Source organism: Ipomoea nil, unplaced genomic scaffold (assembly GCF_001879475.1).
Source record: "Ipomoea nil cultivar Tokyo-kokei standard unplaced genomic scaffold, Asagao_1.1 scaffold3197, whole genome shotgun sequence".
Taxonomy (NCBI): domain Eukaryota; kingdom Viridiplantae; phylum Streptophyta; class Magnoliopsida; order Solanales; family Convolvulaceae; genus Ipomoea; species Ipomoea nil.
The window spans coordinates 534,311-551,708 of NW_017619625.1; the positions used below are offsets into that span (position 1 = coordinate 534,311).

General features: G+C 35.9%; 2 protein-coding genes across 3 annotated transcripts; both read right to left on the reverse strand.

Moving 5' to 3' along the window:
- Positions 1-5,695: 5,695 nt before the first annotated feature.
- On the reverse strand, positions 5,696-6,734 carry LOC109168348. 2 transcript variants are annotated; one of them, XM_019317363.1, is made up of 2 exons: positions 6,523-6,734; positions 5,696-6,481 (listed from the first exon to the last, which is right to left on the reverse strand). In XM_019317363.1, the coding sequence occupies exons 1-2, from the start codon at positions 6,553-6,555 to the stop codon at positions 6,113-6,115; spliced, it is 402 nt and encodes a 133-aa protein (XP_019172908.1). In that variant the 5' UTR covers positions 6,556-6,734; the 3' UTR covers positions 5,696-6,112. The 2 variants fall into 2 exon arrangements, with proteins under 2 accessions (XP_019172908.1, XP_019172907.1); XM_019317362.1 differs by having other exon boundaries at positions 5,696-6,479; positions 6,519-6,733.
- A 1,318-nt stretch (positions 6,735-8,052) lies between these two features.
- On the reverse strand, positions 8,053-14,121 carry LOC109168374 (auxilin-like protein 1). The gene is made up of 8 exons (XM_019317383.1): positions 13,702-14,121; positions 9,658-12,895; positions 9,514-9,580; positions 9,311-9,381; positions 9,118-9,183; positions 8,949-9,038; positions 8,447-8,623; positions 8,053-8,322 (listed from the first exon to the last, which is right to left on the reverse strand). The coding sequence occupies exons 1-8, from the start codon at positions 14,061-14,063 to the stop codon at positions 8,287-8,289; spliced, it is 4,107 nt and encodes a 1,368-aa protein (XP_019172928.1). The 5' UTR covers positions 14,064-14,121; the 3' UTR covers positions 8,053-8,286.
- Positions 14,122-17,398: the final 3,277 nt, after the last annotated feature.

The window sequence follows — 17,398 nt, forward strand, 5'->3', positions numbered from 1 at the left end:
GCACTTCTGGGTGCGAAACTGCATAGGTCAGAAACAATGTGTGCATCATTTCTCTCATTGGTGGAGGGTGGTGGTTTGGCTTCAGAATGGGTGGAATGGCAATGTGCATTCATTTGTTGTTGTGTGTGAAGCAGGTGGGAAATTTTTCTATTCAAATATTGGGAGGGTGGTGGTTTTGTCTTCGGCTTTGGGTGTTGTTGGTGTGCATGCGTGTATGATGGTCTGTGCACCGTTTGCATTGTACATTGATATGTAGTCGTGTGTGAAGCAGGTGGGTGTTTTCCTGTACAAATTTTTGGGGGGATGGTGATTTTTCTTATGATTTGGGGTGCTGGCAGTGTGCAATGGTGTATAGGGTGTATAGTATTGTGTGCAGCTTGTGGGTGTTTTCAAACTATAATTGTTTGGGAGGAAGGGAGTATGCCTTCGGTCATTGTTGTTTAAGTGTTTGTTGTTTGCCTTATGTTGTTCGGTGGGGCTTGGAGTGATGTTGTTGGTCATTATATTTTCTTTGTAGGTAAGAATACCGGGGTATCCAATTCTGCTCGTGGTGCAATGCAATTGTAGCACCTCCGATTTCTGTACATGAAGCAAATTGCCACATTCTGTTTTAATGTGCACCGATGCAAGAACATTTAGTGAGCGTACCAGTTTGTTAGCAACGCACTCTATACCAATTAGTCTTGTAATGCGATGTTGTAGTTTTTTTTTTTTTTTTTTTTTTTTTTTTTTTTTTTTGAGAAAGGAAATGTTGTAGTTAGGCGGCTTTTGTTTATAAAGATTATTTGGGTTTTTGGTGATTTTTGTGTCCACTTGGTGTTATTTAGTTGGTATGATTTACTAAGGTTTTGGGAGGTAGTTGTTTTGCATATGCAGTATCTGGCGTATGCACCGGATCTCTCTGCGACTGGATTTTCCCTTCTTTATTATTTGATTAGTAGATGCCATTCTTCATCAATTTTTTTTTTTTAATTGTGAACACATATTTTAACAAGGGTGGACATCGATTTTAACTGTAGTGCACACGAATTTTAACTATTCTGCACACGAAATTTACTATGGGTGCACATATTTTCTCTCGGTGCCTAAGCATGATACAAGGACTACTGTTGCATACTTTAATGGGTTCCGTACTGTGCACTCATATTTGACAATGTGCACACACATATATCCTCTCATTTCTTATACACGAACGTGGCAATAGCGTTTTTCGGTTACTGATGTCGTGTACTCTGAGTGCACACTTCCACCCTAGCGTGTGCACACCTATATTTGTAATCAAAATATAACCACGCATGAGGATACGTAAGTGAGAGTCTAAAGTGAAAGTTCACTCTTGCCACAAGTCTACCATATAGTACTAACAAAATGTTCTCAAATATTTCATGCTAATTCAACACAAACACAAGGGGAATTTGAAACAAATTAAATAAATAAACTTCTAGTATAAATAGAGTTATAGTTCCATGCACCCAACATGAGTCTCATTATTATACTGTTTTATTCCTTTGATTATAAATATTTTATGCCCACAGCTCCATCCCGACCCTATTCTTCCTCATTGTGCTATTTCAAACATCAAATTCGACAACGGCCGCATATGTTGTGTAGAAATCAATACCTTCTTCTAATGTGTTGAACCATTCTCTTGCGAACGGTTTGATTGTATCTTCACATACTGGGGTCCATAATTGTGTGCCATCTTCAGTGATTTCCATCTCACATGTCTCTTGTTCAATTCTGCTTTCAACTACTCGTAACATTCACAATTTATTCCATTAACAAATATTTGTTTCCATCATTATGTTGTGATGTGTGTCCCAGGTGCACAAAATTTGAGGGCTAAGTGCACACCAGAAAGTGCTGGAAATTGTCTATGCATCAACCACAATGCTATCATTGTGTAATGTGTCTCCGGTGCACACACTGTTTTCACGCAATGCACACCACATCATGTCGGGCTTTGTCTCTCCATTTACCACAGTTCGAGCTATGTACTGTGTGATGCCGGTGCATACATTATTATTAGGCAATGCACACCATATCATGATGGGGTTCGTGTGTGCAACTGCCCCAGTTCTGTGTGCCCATGACATGAGTATTGAAACCGCCACCGGTTTATGCACCCCCCCCCACTATCGATGGTGCGCACGCCGTTCTTTAACCAGCATGGTCGGTGCCATCCCTAATTTTTTCCATGTTTTGAGAAATATTTCCCATCCGAAAAAAAAAAGGAAAAAACAGAGTCTTGGGTTCGCCATATTAGGCAGACTGATTGCTATCTCAAACCTTTACAAAAAATGGCATCTCAACATTACACCGTGGATGAATATTAAACTTAGTTCAGGGCTGAAGATGAGTACCAAATTACGAGAATATTACCTCTTTCGCCGGCTTCTATTATATGTCCGTGACCTTCCGTTCCTTTGCGTTCGTCTGGGTGCACACAGAAGATTTCTGGAGGAGTCCACTCTTACCGTAAATACCACCCTATAATCATGCTAAGTATCCTATTTCATTTTTACTGCAACTTTGTTATGCATTGTCTATTCTCGTTAATACCCTTATTTATTGCGAACAGTATATTCTAGGGGTGTAAATGAGCCAAGCAGCTCGCGAGCTGCTTGCGAGTGGCTCGGTCAAAGCTCGGCTCGAGCTCGGTCAAAATCAAGCTCGAATCGAGCTCGAGCGGCTCGTTTAGTAATCGAGCTCGAGGCGAGCCTAGATATTCTAGGCTCGTGGCTCGTCAAGCCGCTCGCGAGCCATATAATATATATATATATATATATATATATATATATATATATATATATATATATATAATACATAATATAATATAATATAATAATAATAATATATAAAAATAAGAATTAGAAATTAAAATTTTAAACTTAAAATCTCTAAAAGATTTCTATTATTTATGTATGGATAAAACAAAGTAGTTTGAATTTTAAATCAAAAGTATTAAATAAGTCAAATTCAATGTCAAAATCGAGCTCGAACTCGAGCTCAAGATCAAGCTCGAGTTCGAACTCGAATAATCGAACTCGGCTCGAGCAGCCCAAAAATTACCGAGCTCGAGCTCGAGCATCAGTTCTAGAACTCGATCGAGCTCGAGCTCGAACTCGAGCCGAGCCTTCATTAACGAGCTCGAGCTCAAGCCTACCCAGGCTCGAGCTCGGATCGGCTCGTTTACACCCCTAGTATATTCTATCTATTTGTATCCAAATAATCTCAGCCATTAATAACCAATGATCCTACGGTCTCAAATTGTCCACACGTTTGTATTTTAAGTGTGTTTGCATGTGAATGCAACCCTATATATATATATATATATATATATATATATATATATATATATACACACACACTTTTTTACTTATTGTTATTCTTTTGTACTTTTGTATATAAATTACTGGTTACCACACGCATTGCGCAAATAGTTTGATGCTTAATGTGTATTTTTAAATTAGTGTTTCAAAGTTTATCAAAATATTATTCGGTATCATGGCATATATCAATGCAAGATTATCAAATTTTTTATAAAAAATAAATATTTTAAAAATGCATAACTATGATATGTGGTAGAAATGCTTGATTAACTAGTGCATGCAATAACAATTTTAGAAGGAAGTACCCTCATTGGATAGTACCATAAGCATAACTTTTGCAACATAAAACCCTATTAATGGGCGTGATCCATGCTTCCTCTTGTTGCCACTTTCGCAATAAATGAATTCTTGATTTGATCTGATCTAGTCCCTTGGTGTGCTCCGCTGCAATTTTAGTGTCTTGGCGCAGTGCACTTTCAAAAATAAAACCAAATCCTCCTTCCCCAAAAAAACAATGATAATAGACATAGTTTCTCATCTGTGCTGAATATATACTGTAATTAGGTGTACCATTTTATCAATGCCTAATGCGTGATTCTAAATAATTAACCAAAGTTCATGTTAAATTTTATATTGTAATTTTTTTAATAATTTTTTAACCACAGTATATGTTGTCAATTTTGATTGGGATTAAGTTCGAACCTAAGACATTCCTTATGAAAATCAATGAGTAAGTTAAGAATAATAAATAGTTAACGGAATATTCCGTTACTAAAGTGTATACTGACGGAATACAAGGGTATTTAAGAAAAGTAAATGATATAATAGAGGGTAAAATAGGAAAAAAAAATACTAAAATTAAAATCATATAAACCATTCATTTCGACAAACAATTACACTAATATTTTTTAGTTCTCGTTAGTGACCTAATTTTATTGACCTCTTATTAGATTTGTAGATAAAGCATTCTACACGTCTTATATATTATTCCCAAATGTTGAGCATCATACACATATACAGAGTTTTTTTCCCAAAATGGTCCCTTAACTATTGCTCATTCTCAATTTTACATTTCAACTTTCAATTGCACCAAATCTGGTCCCTCGACTTTCAAAAACTCACCCAATTTGGTCCTCCGTTAAGTTTTCCGTCAACTCAGTGTTAAAATGGAGGGCATTTTCGTCCTTTTACCTATTGTATGTCGAGGGACCATTTGGTAATAGTCAAGGTACCATTTTGAGAAAAACTCGTTTAATTGAGTGAATTGCGATTCGACGGAATTGCAATTCCCTCCAACCAAACAATGTAATTGAGGCTTTTATTGAATTTCAATTCAATTACCGCAAATTATGCTGGGGACTCGGGTCTAAAACGACGTCGTTTTTAGGGAAAACGACGACATTCCAGTTAAAAAAAAAAATGTGATTTTGTCTCGCCGTTAACGGCGTTATTCGTTTGTGGAATTATGAATGTACAGTTATGGAATTATGAACACAGCGCTCTGACATTATGAACTTACAATTATTAACATATAGTGATAAAATTATGAACATAGAGCTCTAAAATTGTGAACATAGAGCTTCAAAAATTATGAATGTACAGTTATGGAATTATGAATGTACAGTTATGGAATTATGAACATGGAGCTCTGACATTATGAACATATAGGGATCAAATTATGAATATAGAGCTCTAAAATTGTGAACATAGAGCTCTAAAATTGTAAACATAGAGCTTCTAAAATTATGAATTTACAGTTATTGAATTATGAATGTACAATTACGAAATTATGAATATACAGTTATGGAATTATGAACAGAGCTCTGACATTATGAACTTACAATTATGAGCATATAGTAATAAAATTATGAACATATGCTCCTATAACGAAGCGGTCTGAAATTTAAAAAAAAATGGTAGAAGATAACGGTGCCACTAACGGCACCGTTACCTGTCCACAATGCATGCTGGACAAAGATCCATAGCATAACGATTGTTCAATTACACAAAAAAAAAAAAAAAAAAAAAAAAAAAAAAAAAAAAAACGAGTTTTTCCCAAAATGGTCCCTTGACTATTACCAAAATGGTCCATCGACATAAAATAGGTAAACGGACGAAAATGCCCTCGATTTTAACATTGAGTTGACGGAAAACTTAACGGAGGATCAAATTGGGTGAGTTTTTGAAAGTCGAGGGACCAGATTTGATGCAATTAAAAGTCAAAATGCAAAATTGAGAATGAGCAATAGTCAATGGATCATTTTGGAAAAAAACTCCACATATACATATATACACACACTCTTCGATTCTGAAACAGAAAAAAGTAAAAGAAGCAACAATTGAAGGTGTTTTATCCCTTTTTAAGAAACAATTTTACACAACATATTACAATGAAATCCATCTTTATACACCTAAATAACGAAAAAGTAATTATTTACCTTGCTGCCACTTTTTACTGACCTAACATGCATGCTTACTTACTTGCTTAGCTAGTTAGCTTGATTCCAAAAAAAAAAAAAAAAAAATGGAATTACATTTTTCCTTTATTTAATTTCACTAATAAAATCTGGACATGTCACAAAAGTTTTATTCGTTAATCTGAGAGTAAATAAAATAGTGAGATTTAACACAAATTTATCATCACCAGTACGTTCATGAGGATTGTAAATTCAAACCAAATAATAATAATTACACCAAAAAGAAATAGCATAAATCACTGGCACGAGTAGCTGGATCAGTTGGTTCGGGATGGTAAATTGTGAGTAAGAAAGACCATAACTTCAATTTGCAGACATATTTGATTTAGTGGCCATGTCCATAATACCTCCGAACCCACCTTCCTTGAGATACTCCATGTACCTGGAGAACTCCGGCCTGGCCGTAACCTTCTTGCTCTTCCGGCGCCCATCGAAGAGGCTGAAAATGGGGTGAATCTTGCTGGCCTTCTCCGCTTTCTTGGCCTGCGATTTCGTTTCTGACGACATCGTCACTTTCTTGGACGATGAAGAAGTAAAGACGCCGCCATTTTTAGCAGACGGGACGCTCGTCGTTCTGCTCAACTTGGGCTCGAACAGCGGGGCTTCATCCGTTAACTGCTCGTAGGCAAGTGGGCTTTTTCTTGTGGTTAGTGATCTCAACATCGCCATTAAATTGAAACTACCGACTGTTATAATAAGCTAGCTAGCAGCAGTACAGTTTCTTTGACTGATCTGATCTGCAGCATCAATGGCGATATGATGAATGGGATGGGATGGTATGGGGGTTATCAAGTTTGGAATGATATAGCGAGGAAGAAGAGTATTGGTTAGGTTTGTTTTCGTAAGAATGTAGTAATCAATTAGGTGGGAACTCATGCAAAAGGTTTGACAATAGTAGAAGCTTGAATTGTTAATTTGTTTGACTTGTGGGTGCAGAAAGTCTGATCATGCGAGCTATCAGGCGCCATTCTTTTATGGTAAGAAGTAGACCGCCGTTTGGTTCTTTGGTACATGGATTTGGATTATATTCTTTCCAAACTTCATCCCTATGACTAGCTGAACTGTCCAGATGGATTTGGATTATATTGTTCAGAAAAGTGGAATTAAAGATATTAATAATATAAAATAAAATCAAAAAGTGTTTTGTGGTAACTGGTAAGTTTGCCTAACTAAATTATACATAATTAACTAGCTCAAATCAAAAGGGTTAATAAGTCACTCCTATTAAAAGTCGAACTTATAACTAGTTACCAAATTAATAACTTGACATACCAAACAGCACTCTTGGTGGATCAAACATTATGAGACGCCGAAGTGAGAAAATTTGGTATTGTTTATTAAATTTTGTGCATGCGACTTATTTCCTGAGACATTTAAAGCGTATGGTTGAGTAGTTTACGTTTAAAAGGCACTGATTGCCCAAGAAATTCAAAAACATTATACAATTAGTCAAATGTTGCTGCTCTTATATTAAATGGGGCTAACCATGTAACATCTGGCGCATAGAAATGTCAAAACGTTGAATCATAGTTTGAAATGTCTCAACCGGCCTCTTAAATCAACAAAAGATAAATTTTAATATTAGACTGGTACTAATACCTTTTGTCTAATTACCCTATACCATCTTTACCTGAAGGTAAAACTCGTTATTTGAACTTGAAAATACGCTCTACGTGAATACTATTTTATGACTATAGTCGGTAAAAGATTACGGCCCTGTTTGGTAAAAAATTAACTTATAGGTTAATTTTGGCTTATTTGATCACTATTAATTGTTTGATTTAGTTAAAATATCAATATAAATGTTTAGTTAATTAACTTTTTGCAACTCCAAAAGGCTAAAATTAAAAAAGCTACTCCTAGCAACTTTTTCAATTAGCTTTTTGAGAAAAGAAATTATACCGAACAGCTATCAACAAACAGCTAATTTACCAAACACTTTTCTACAATCAGCTAATGTTATCAACTATTTATACTCTCTAATTAACACAATCAGCTAACAACCATTTTACCAAACAGGACGTAAGGAGGTAAACCAACTTAAATTACCTATAATTAACTTACTCAAATCAAGAAAACCAATATACAACCAAAATGCATATATGTATTGGTAATGCCATAGGTTTTGAATTGAAATTATTTTATTTAATCAAAATTTTCTGCCTTTTTCTTCCTGGTGGACCAGTTCTGTCAGCAAGTATTTTATAGTCTGATATCTAGATTGGTCCTAAATCACTAAAAAAGGGGAGAATAATTTAAATTCAAAACCTTTGCATTACTAAGAAAAAACCTTTGTGTTTCTTGTCTTCGTGTGAAATATGTTTAAAATCCAAATTTCTTGGAGCTGGAAGCCTGGAGCTTACATTCACAAAGCTAAAGAGTAAAAGATAGCCAGGGGTAAAAAAAACCCTGACTTGGTAATGGTATAAATTACAGCTGCAGCAGCACTATAGCCGGATTGATGTCTTGGCTACCGCCTACCGCTCCTCTGAGTTGAACTTGTTCCAAGCTTCCTATAAAAATCAAGAATAAAATAAAATTAGAAGGGATATAATCAGGGAACCTTTTGTCAACAGAACATAGCATCATGCAGCGTGGGTGGTGTAGAAAACTGAAGACTCAGGCATCTGAACACACCTTTAGAAGATCAAAGACCTTTTCGCATATATACTTTTGCTGAATGGTTGCGCCCCGTTGCTGTAATTTGTCAGGGTGGACGCATAGAGTGGCTTTCCTGTAAGCTTTCTTTACAGCTGCAGAAGTTATGACTTCTGTTAATGGAACTGGCTGCCAACCGCTATCAGGCCCAAGAATCTGTCAACAACTTAATCTAGTCATTCATTTATGACAGACACTGACAAAGAAAAGAAAACTATGCAACTCACTTCAACGGGAAAATAAAAACGTATAGGTAGGTATTTGCTTCTCAAAGACATATTCGAACACCAGTTTAGCCTCCTTTTCTAACATTAGTAATCTTGTAAATATTTCATATAACTGACACTCCACATATGAAGGAAAAGATGTACGAAGTAAGAATGCAAGGAATTCCTCAAGACAGGACAATTCGGGGGGACAAAAAAACCAAAAAGTAAAGCCAGAGAAGCAATAAATCATGCATTGAGTAAGGATGTCATACATATTGCAATGTTGAAAGCAATGCCCGCAAATTCCCTTCTTTCCCACTTGACCATCTCTTAACTTCACCATCTAGAGCTTCTGCCAATCTCTGCAAGCATACCATCACATAAGATCATATGCAATAAATAGGTAAATATGTAAACTATGTCAAGTAGAATGACACGTACATTCCTCTCTGCTTGCTCTCTTTGAGCAAGAAGATCACGCATGTTTTTCTCTGCAAGAGCCTTGGCCTGAAGTGACACCATAAAACATGAGATGTATAGACAGGTAAACATAAGAGCTCTATAAATGCCCCCACCCCCTTCCAAAAAAATAAACCCTTTAAAAGTAATGGGGTAAAGACAAGAAATCACATACAGCACGCTCAGCTGTTCTTTGATATCTCTCTATGCGAGCTTTACATCTCTGAGGTGATTCACCTTCAATGCCTATAACAACTTAAATTAAGAATTTGCAACAGAAAAAAAAAAAAAAAAAAAAAAAAAAAAAAAGTTCCCAACAAAAAGTAAAAGTGATATGCAGGATTAATAACCAATAAGGGAAAGCCCTTGTTTACATACCAGCATTAGCTGAAGAATATGAATATCTCAACTTCGAGGGTTGTGGATTCTGTTGGTCCGGAATATTCTGTCATTATCACTGATTAATAGACTGCTGTAGGATTGTATGTAAACACACAAAAACAAAACGAAAAAGATACTCACAGAAGAGAAAGAGCGGGTTCTCATTTCTGTACTCCCAGAAAATCTATCAGAATATGATCTCTCCACTCGTTCTCGTGCATCATTGGCAGCCTTCTCAGCCATTGCCTTCTCAAAGGCACGCTGCCGAGCCTCTGCAGTTGCTCTCTCTACTGCAGCACGCTCTGCCCTGAGCCTAGACTCTGCAGATGCCTTCTCACCTAAATATTTCTCCCTAGCATCCACGAATGGCTTCTCTAATCTTCCTCGATTATCTACTGTAGCCTTTTGCCCTACTTCAGTAGCGGCTCTGTCTACAGCAGCTCTTTCTGATCTCTCTCGGGCTTGAGCATACAACTTTTCAAGAGTATCACCAGTCACAGCCATCCTGTCCTTTTCTCTTTCCCTTTCTCTCTCCCTCTCTTCTTCTATCTTTTTTAGATATTCACCCTCCAGATCTTGCTCTTTTGCCTGTCTTTCGACTTTTAGCTCTTTAGGAATCCTGCCTTCATTTGACATAATCTCTTCTCTTCCAGTGCTCTTGTTAGTGCTTCTTTGATCTGTCTGTGATGGGGTCTCACCATCTTCTAGAACAGCTGACAGAGCTTCTCCAATTTTCCTTCCATTGTCAGACCAATTCCTAACAACTTGACGTGAAAACTTCTCTTTAGTAACCTCCTTGTTGATGGGAAACTGCAATCCCCCATTGCTGTTCCCTTTCTGCCCTTCAAAAGTTGTTGCTTTTACATTTTCAGAATGGCATGCCATTTGAGAGGCCAAATTTTCCTTTTCAACATGCAATTTCCCAATGCCAATGCCAATTTCTTGGGAGTTTGTCAGATGCCCATCCAAAGATGGTGGATTTCTGACAACTTTACGTTGCGAGTTGTCTTGTTTTTCACTGGATGAGTTGAATCTTTCTTCAACCGGCAGATTATTCACTCCAACTTCTGCTTCTTCTTCACCATCTTCATGTTCAGCTTTTATCTTTTCATTGTCATGCATAAAGGCTACTTCAGTTTCTTCCAGCTTTTTAAAACTTCTCTCAAGCTTCTCAGACATTTGGCTCACATCCACCTTCTCATCAAAACTTGGTTCATAGGCCCTATCAAATGTAGCAGCATTCGTCCCATCCATCCCAATCACTTCATTGTTCTTGGCCTGTTCACTCAATTCTTCGAGCTTACAGTGATCTTCAATTATCCAATCAATATCATCAAGCTCATCAGCTTCTTCAGATATGTTATCAACTTCTACCTCAGAAGTTGTGGCTGTTCTCAGTTCATCTTGTTCTTGCTCTTGAAACTTTGTGATTCTCACCCCACCTCCATTTCCTTCACAAGAATTACAAGGTCCCACCCGACATTCCTCTCTTTCATGATCCTGGTTTTTTTCTTCAGGTTCATTCTTCGGGAAAGCTGTAGGAAATTGCTTGCAACCATGCTCCCACTTAAAAGCATCCCTGATCTTATCATGATCCTCACTATTAGAAGCCACTTCTTTGTGTCCCTTATTTTCTTCTTGTTCAAGATCCATCTTCAATATCTTGTCATTCATTTTGCTTTCCCATTTGATTTCCTGCTCAACATCTTCTTCCCAAAGAGATTCTTTAATTCTGTTTCCATTTTTGTTTATTTCAAGAGCCTCCTGTTCAACATTTTTTTCCTTTCCTCCAGAGTCCCCTTCTTGTTGCTCATCTCTTTTCTCCTGCTCAAGACCATGCTTCAAAATATTTTCATTTGATATTTTTTCAACAGAAGCATTATGTCTTCCCTCATATTCTTCCTTCTCCAAGTCCATTTTTGGCTCTTTTCCATTCACTTCCCTTGCATCATCCATGACACTCTTTTCATTATCAAATCGATCACAGTCATGGTTTGGTTTTGGTTTAGCTCTAAATTTGTCCATATTCTGCTCAGATTCACTGGGGACCACATCATGTTTATATCCGTTGTTATTTAACCCTGAAATTTGTCCCTGCTGCTGTGATTCTCCCAAATTTAAATCAAGTTCAAATGGATCTTGATCCACTCTACCAGATCTTCCACACTCCTCACCCAACTCAAAAGCCTCTTTGTTCATTTTTAGTTGTTCCTTGTTTTCTTCCCAGTCAGGAGCCCCTTTGGCAGGTCTAAATGTTTTGCAGTTTTCATGCTGTCCAAATGCATCAGCAGCTGCTCTAATTGGCTGTTGGTGCTCATGTGAGTCCATGTGTTTCATCTCATATTTAAGTTTCTGAGATGCGTCCTGAGGTAGGAATGTTTCAGTCACTTCAAAGAATTCCATTGCTTCCCTCCATGCAACAGTTCTGTCAGTTTTATGAGCTCCTTGAGAATAACCTTCCTCCTGCTTGATTTCTGAAGATTTTCCAGCAAAATTGATGGAATTCCCTCCTTCAGACAGATCTAAATCAACCTTATTTGTCTTCTTAACTATTTTGCTTTCTTCAGAAAATGGTTCATGTTGACCAGCTTCTTTTTCACACTTTCCTGGCACTCTATTATCCTCGTGATGGGCAGGTTCATCAAAAGTCTTGCTTGTAATTCCCTCCATAGTATTGCTCTGCAGACGCTGTTTACAACTTTTTAGATCTTGCTTCTTCTTTTCCATAGATTCTTTTGCACTTCGAACCTTTGCTTGCGCTTTTGCCATTGCATCTTTTATCATTTCAGTAGATGAACTTGCATCGACTTCCGCAGCAAAAAAGGGCAATGGAGCTTCACCTGGTATTCGTTCACAAGCATAATTCTTGGAAGTATGGAGTCTTGAATTTGGTCTATTAGATTGGCTTGTCTCTGCAAACGCAGGCGGCGGTCTTGATGGTGGTGGCAATTGAGAAGGCCTAGTTCGTAAGCTGATGTCAGTCACACTGAAGAAGGGCAGCTTTGTAGGTTCTGGATCATCTCCGTAAACTCCAAAACTGCTGTTTGTGAAATGGGAAGCACTTTTCTTATATTGGTTTTCTTCTGAAATGCTTCCACCAAAACTCATACCCTGGCTGACATCAATAGTTGCCTCTATAGGAAACTTCCCATCTTCTGTATTTCTTGAACTCTGGTATCCCGAAGCAGCCTGCAACCGATCTGTCATCACGTCTGAACCATCCACATCAGTTCTCTCATTAGACCCGTGATATGAGACATTGAACTGCTTAACATCATTAATTGAGTACTGCATATCATCATAGGGCATGCTCTGACTCCTTTCAGAAAAAGCAGAAGGATCAGAATCATCTGAGAGAGATTCACTTTGAGCTGGACTCCTATGGTCATGAGATGGAAGAAAAAGTTAACAGCAAAATTCAGCTTCCATTTATAACTGACAAAAACGTAATTCTTAAAAACTAAATAAAATGAGCTTTTTCCTCAGATATTCACATGTAACATCTTCATGTAGTACAATGTACAAAAACGAGAATGTTTAAACAATATTCATAACCATGTGGTGTTTTATTTTATCCCCACAACTTTGTAGGAAAAGACGCAAACCTATGGGACCAATCTTCCTTACAAAAATTTCAAACCCCTTGGGAAGTGTAGGGAGCAATTTCTTCTTCCCACCGGATAAGATGGCCCAGCATCAAATTTGACCAAAACATTTATGCCATACTTTTAACCACTCCTGAATTTCCCAAATCCAGATTAATTTCTTGTTGTCTTGTTGCAGTGCAAGAACCTTAAATTTTCAATCCAGTTCAATCTTAAGCAAAGTTTAGCACATTGGAACAGAATAAACCTCAAAATAAACAAAAATGCTGACACTAAGCTGCTGCCAAATAAGAAATGATAGCCTGCTAGGACATTTTTACTTGTTACTTTTCTACCATCACCTTCCCTTCTCATCCTAATTATATTTAAATTGTCGATCCAGAAGCCAATAAAAGTTTAGTTAAAGCACAAAGACAAAAGCAACTCGGTTCTTCAAGCAGTCTTCACCAATGTAGCATAGTAGCTTGTTAGTATCATATCTCACAATTATGCATAAATGAGCAAAAAGAAACATGAAAATTTCGGCTTCATATTGGATAGAGCAAATGAGACAAATCACAAAAGGCTATAGTGATCATACCAGGCCTCATCAGAAGAATTGTAGCCAGCACTGGACTGTCTCACCAAATCCTCGTAGGAAAGCGCAAAATCTACAACGTTGAACCCCCCGAAAATCTCAGAGTAGTCGAACTGCGAGGTCCGGACATCGAGAGGGAGCTCCTCGTCGACCGCCGGGAGATCCAGAATCGGAATGGAGGAAGTTCGGGAGGAGTGGAAGCCGCCGAAAATCTCGGTGTAGTCCTCGAGGCGCGGAGAGAGCGTTGGCACACCCAACTTCGGCGGACCTCCGAAAACGTCGTCGTAAAGAGACTTGCTCGTTTTGGTTGTGAAGCCATTTCCATGGTAACTCCTCTTGGAATAAGAATGCGAGAGATTCTCCATGGAAATGAACCTTCTCTCTCTATCTCTTAAGTTATCTGAATATACGTACAAAAGTGTATATATATAAATGCAGCAATATATATTTCGTATCAGTCTGCACTCTCTGTCTCTATCACACTCTCTGTTTGATGGAAGACCGCAGGTCCGGCTGGAGAAAGACCCATGAGGGTAGAATGGTAATAATGATATTCTTAGTAAAGTTTCCGAATTTTAATTTAAGGAAACAAATACTCCGTATCTAAGGCTCTCGCAAATTTATTTAAGAGCTTATAGTTTATTTTAAGTTATTAATAAACTATAAGCTTTGTTTGGTAATGTTCTCAAAATAAGTTTCTAGTTTAAAATAAGAGCTTATTTTGAAACACTACCTTAAGTAGCGTTTCAAAATAAGCTCCTAATTTCTTAACTTTTTTTTTCAATTTTTATTCTTATTATTTTAAAAAAATGACATAATTTATCTTTTTTAATTAAAATTTTTTTTTCTTCTCTTTTTATCCGCAACTTTCACGGCAATTATTATTATTATTATTATTATTATTATTATTATTATATTATTATTATTATTAGATTTGCAACAATATTGCTACTTCATTATGAGATACTAGATCATGATTATGCTAATAGTTTTATTTTGAAATATTTTTTTTTTAAAGACAAAATGTTAAATTTTAATATGTAAACAAACTAATTTAAATTTTATGAAAATGTCCTTTTTAGTCTTTTTACATTTATCAGCTTATCAAAAAGCTAATTTTACCAAACACTTTCAATCATAACCGCTAGCTTAACAGCTCTTCAGTTTTCAGCTCCGAGTTTATAGCTTTTCAGCTTTCAGCTCCTAGCTTATAGCTTTTCAGCTAGCTTTGCCAAATAGAGCCTAAGTCATCTAAATCAAAACAGCCAACTATTACAGCACGTTTGGTTCATGGAATGAATTTGAAAGAAATAGGAATGTTATTCCACAGAAAATGGAATAGGTAAGGAATAGAATATGAATTGTATTCTATTGTTTGGTTCACTGAAGAAATAGACTTTAATAATTGTATTCCAATATTTAGTTGGTTAAAGGAATAAAAATGGAATAGGTTTTAAAGACATAAATACCCTTATACAAAATAATAATAATAATGATAATAATAATAATAATAATAATAATAATAATAATAGTGAATATGGTTATATGATTATGATATATTGAATGTTATATATATATATATATATATATATATATATATATATATATTATTTATTTATATACATGTATATGCATGTGTGCGAGAGATAATAATAATAATAATAATAATAATAATAATAATAATAATAATAATAATAATAATAATAATAATAACACATATTTATATTTATATTTGTTTTTCCATTTATCCCATATTGGTTGAAGAAGTAGGGAATGGAGACTTGAGGCTCATATAAAAGGAGCATCAAGGCTTCATAATTTCAATTGCAATGTCATCCGCTAGGCAAGCGGATGGGCATGCTACTTAATTTAGGAGCCAAGGCTCCATAATTAAGGAGTCTTATGCCCTTATACAGTTAATTAATTTTATATATATATATATATATATATATATATATATATATATATATATATATATATATATATATATATATATATATATATATATATATATATATATATGTCAAGGGTGTTTTGGGGAAAGAGTTTTCTTTCTCCAAAATGCCAATTGCAAATGCTGCAAAATGTTTGTGTGTATATATATGTATATACATATAATTTATTTAAATATATATTTATTGATAGATAAAAATTATAATTAATTAAATATATACATTTATATAATACATTATATTTATTAAATATAAATATTAAATAATGTGCAAAGGGTATTTTTTGGTATTTTGATATAAAAGTTATTCCCAATGGCATGGGGATAACTAATACCAAGGCTCCCCTAGGAATGACTATTCTCCTTGCGAAGGTAATAGCTCATTCCTAGGAATGTTATTCCCGTGACAAAGGATCTAACCAAACAATAGAATATGTCTATTCCAATGAATGTTATTTCATTCCTGACCTATTCCATGAACCAAACATTCCATGTGGTCAACACTGACGCGGCACTAAGTCGTGAACATAATGTAATGGGGTTGGGGTGGGTGCTCCGAGACGATCAAAGTCGTTTTTTGGCGGCTTCAAACCGGTGCGTGCCAGGTCAGTACAGTGTGGTGGAGGCAGAAATGTTGTGCATTCGGGAGGCGCTAGCTAAAGAACACTGGGTTGGGGGATGTGGATGTCGAAATGGACTCACAATTATGTTTTCATGCTTTGCATTCTAATTCTTTTTTTTTCTGCTTTTGGGTATTTAGTAGATGATGTTAAAGATGTTACCTTGTATGTCGATGAGACGATGAATGGGGTCAACTATAGATTTGTTAAGCGATCCGCGAATCGTACCGCCCATGTGTTAGCTAGGGAGGCCGTTTCTATGGCTAGTTGCGGGGAGTAGTTTGACATGCCGCCCCTTATTCTTGTTCCTGCTCTTGCTTATGATTGAATGAATTAAGGTTCTTTCTTCAAAAAATTATTCCAAATGGGTGATCAATTATGAATTTTTTTTAAAATAAAAAAGATAATCCCAATTTATAATTGTTTTATTGGGATTTCTTAAAACAATTTTTAAAATTAAAAAGATAATCCCAATTTATAATTGTTTTATTGGGATTTCTTAAAACAACAAAAATACGAATCATCAGTCTAAATTGTCCATTTAAGTCAATTATTTTAACTAACAGTCTCCCCACCCATTAATAAATTACTGGTTTGATAAATACTTAACATTTTTATATTGACATCAAATTCAAATAAAATGTTATTTTTAACTTAAAAAACATTATATAAAAACGTCAAAAGATATAAATTTTAGCTTTGACAACCATGATTATCTGACAAATTTAGTTTTAAAAAAAAAAAATGAAACAACCACAACTATTACAAAGTTAATCATGAACAATCACAAGTGTCCATTTTTCGTTCTTCTCTCAAAAGTTGAATCTCCGATTCAAGGGTTCCTCCAGAGTTCCTACACCCCATCCAACAAAGCATTTAAGAGAATGTAAATCACTGCGAAATCACGGCGACTTAATGGCTCAGCATACATGGTCAAATATCGTTGCACACAAGGAAAAAGGATTTGCCCACTTTGGACATAATGGCTACACTGTTATTGCCAAAGTTCGAACATGGGTCTCTTCTCCCAAATACTACATAATGAACCAGTTAGTTAAGCCCGTGGGCGGGCGACAAGTGTCCATCTTTAAGATTGCTAGTCCATGTGTTTAAAAAACTAAGAAAAAAA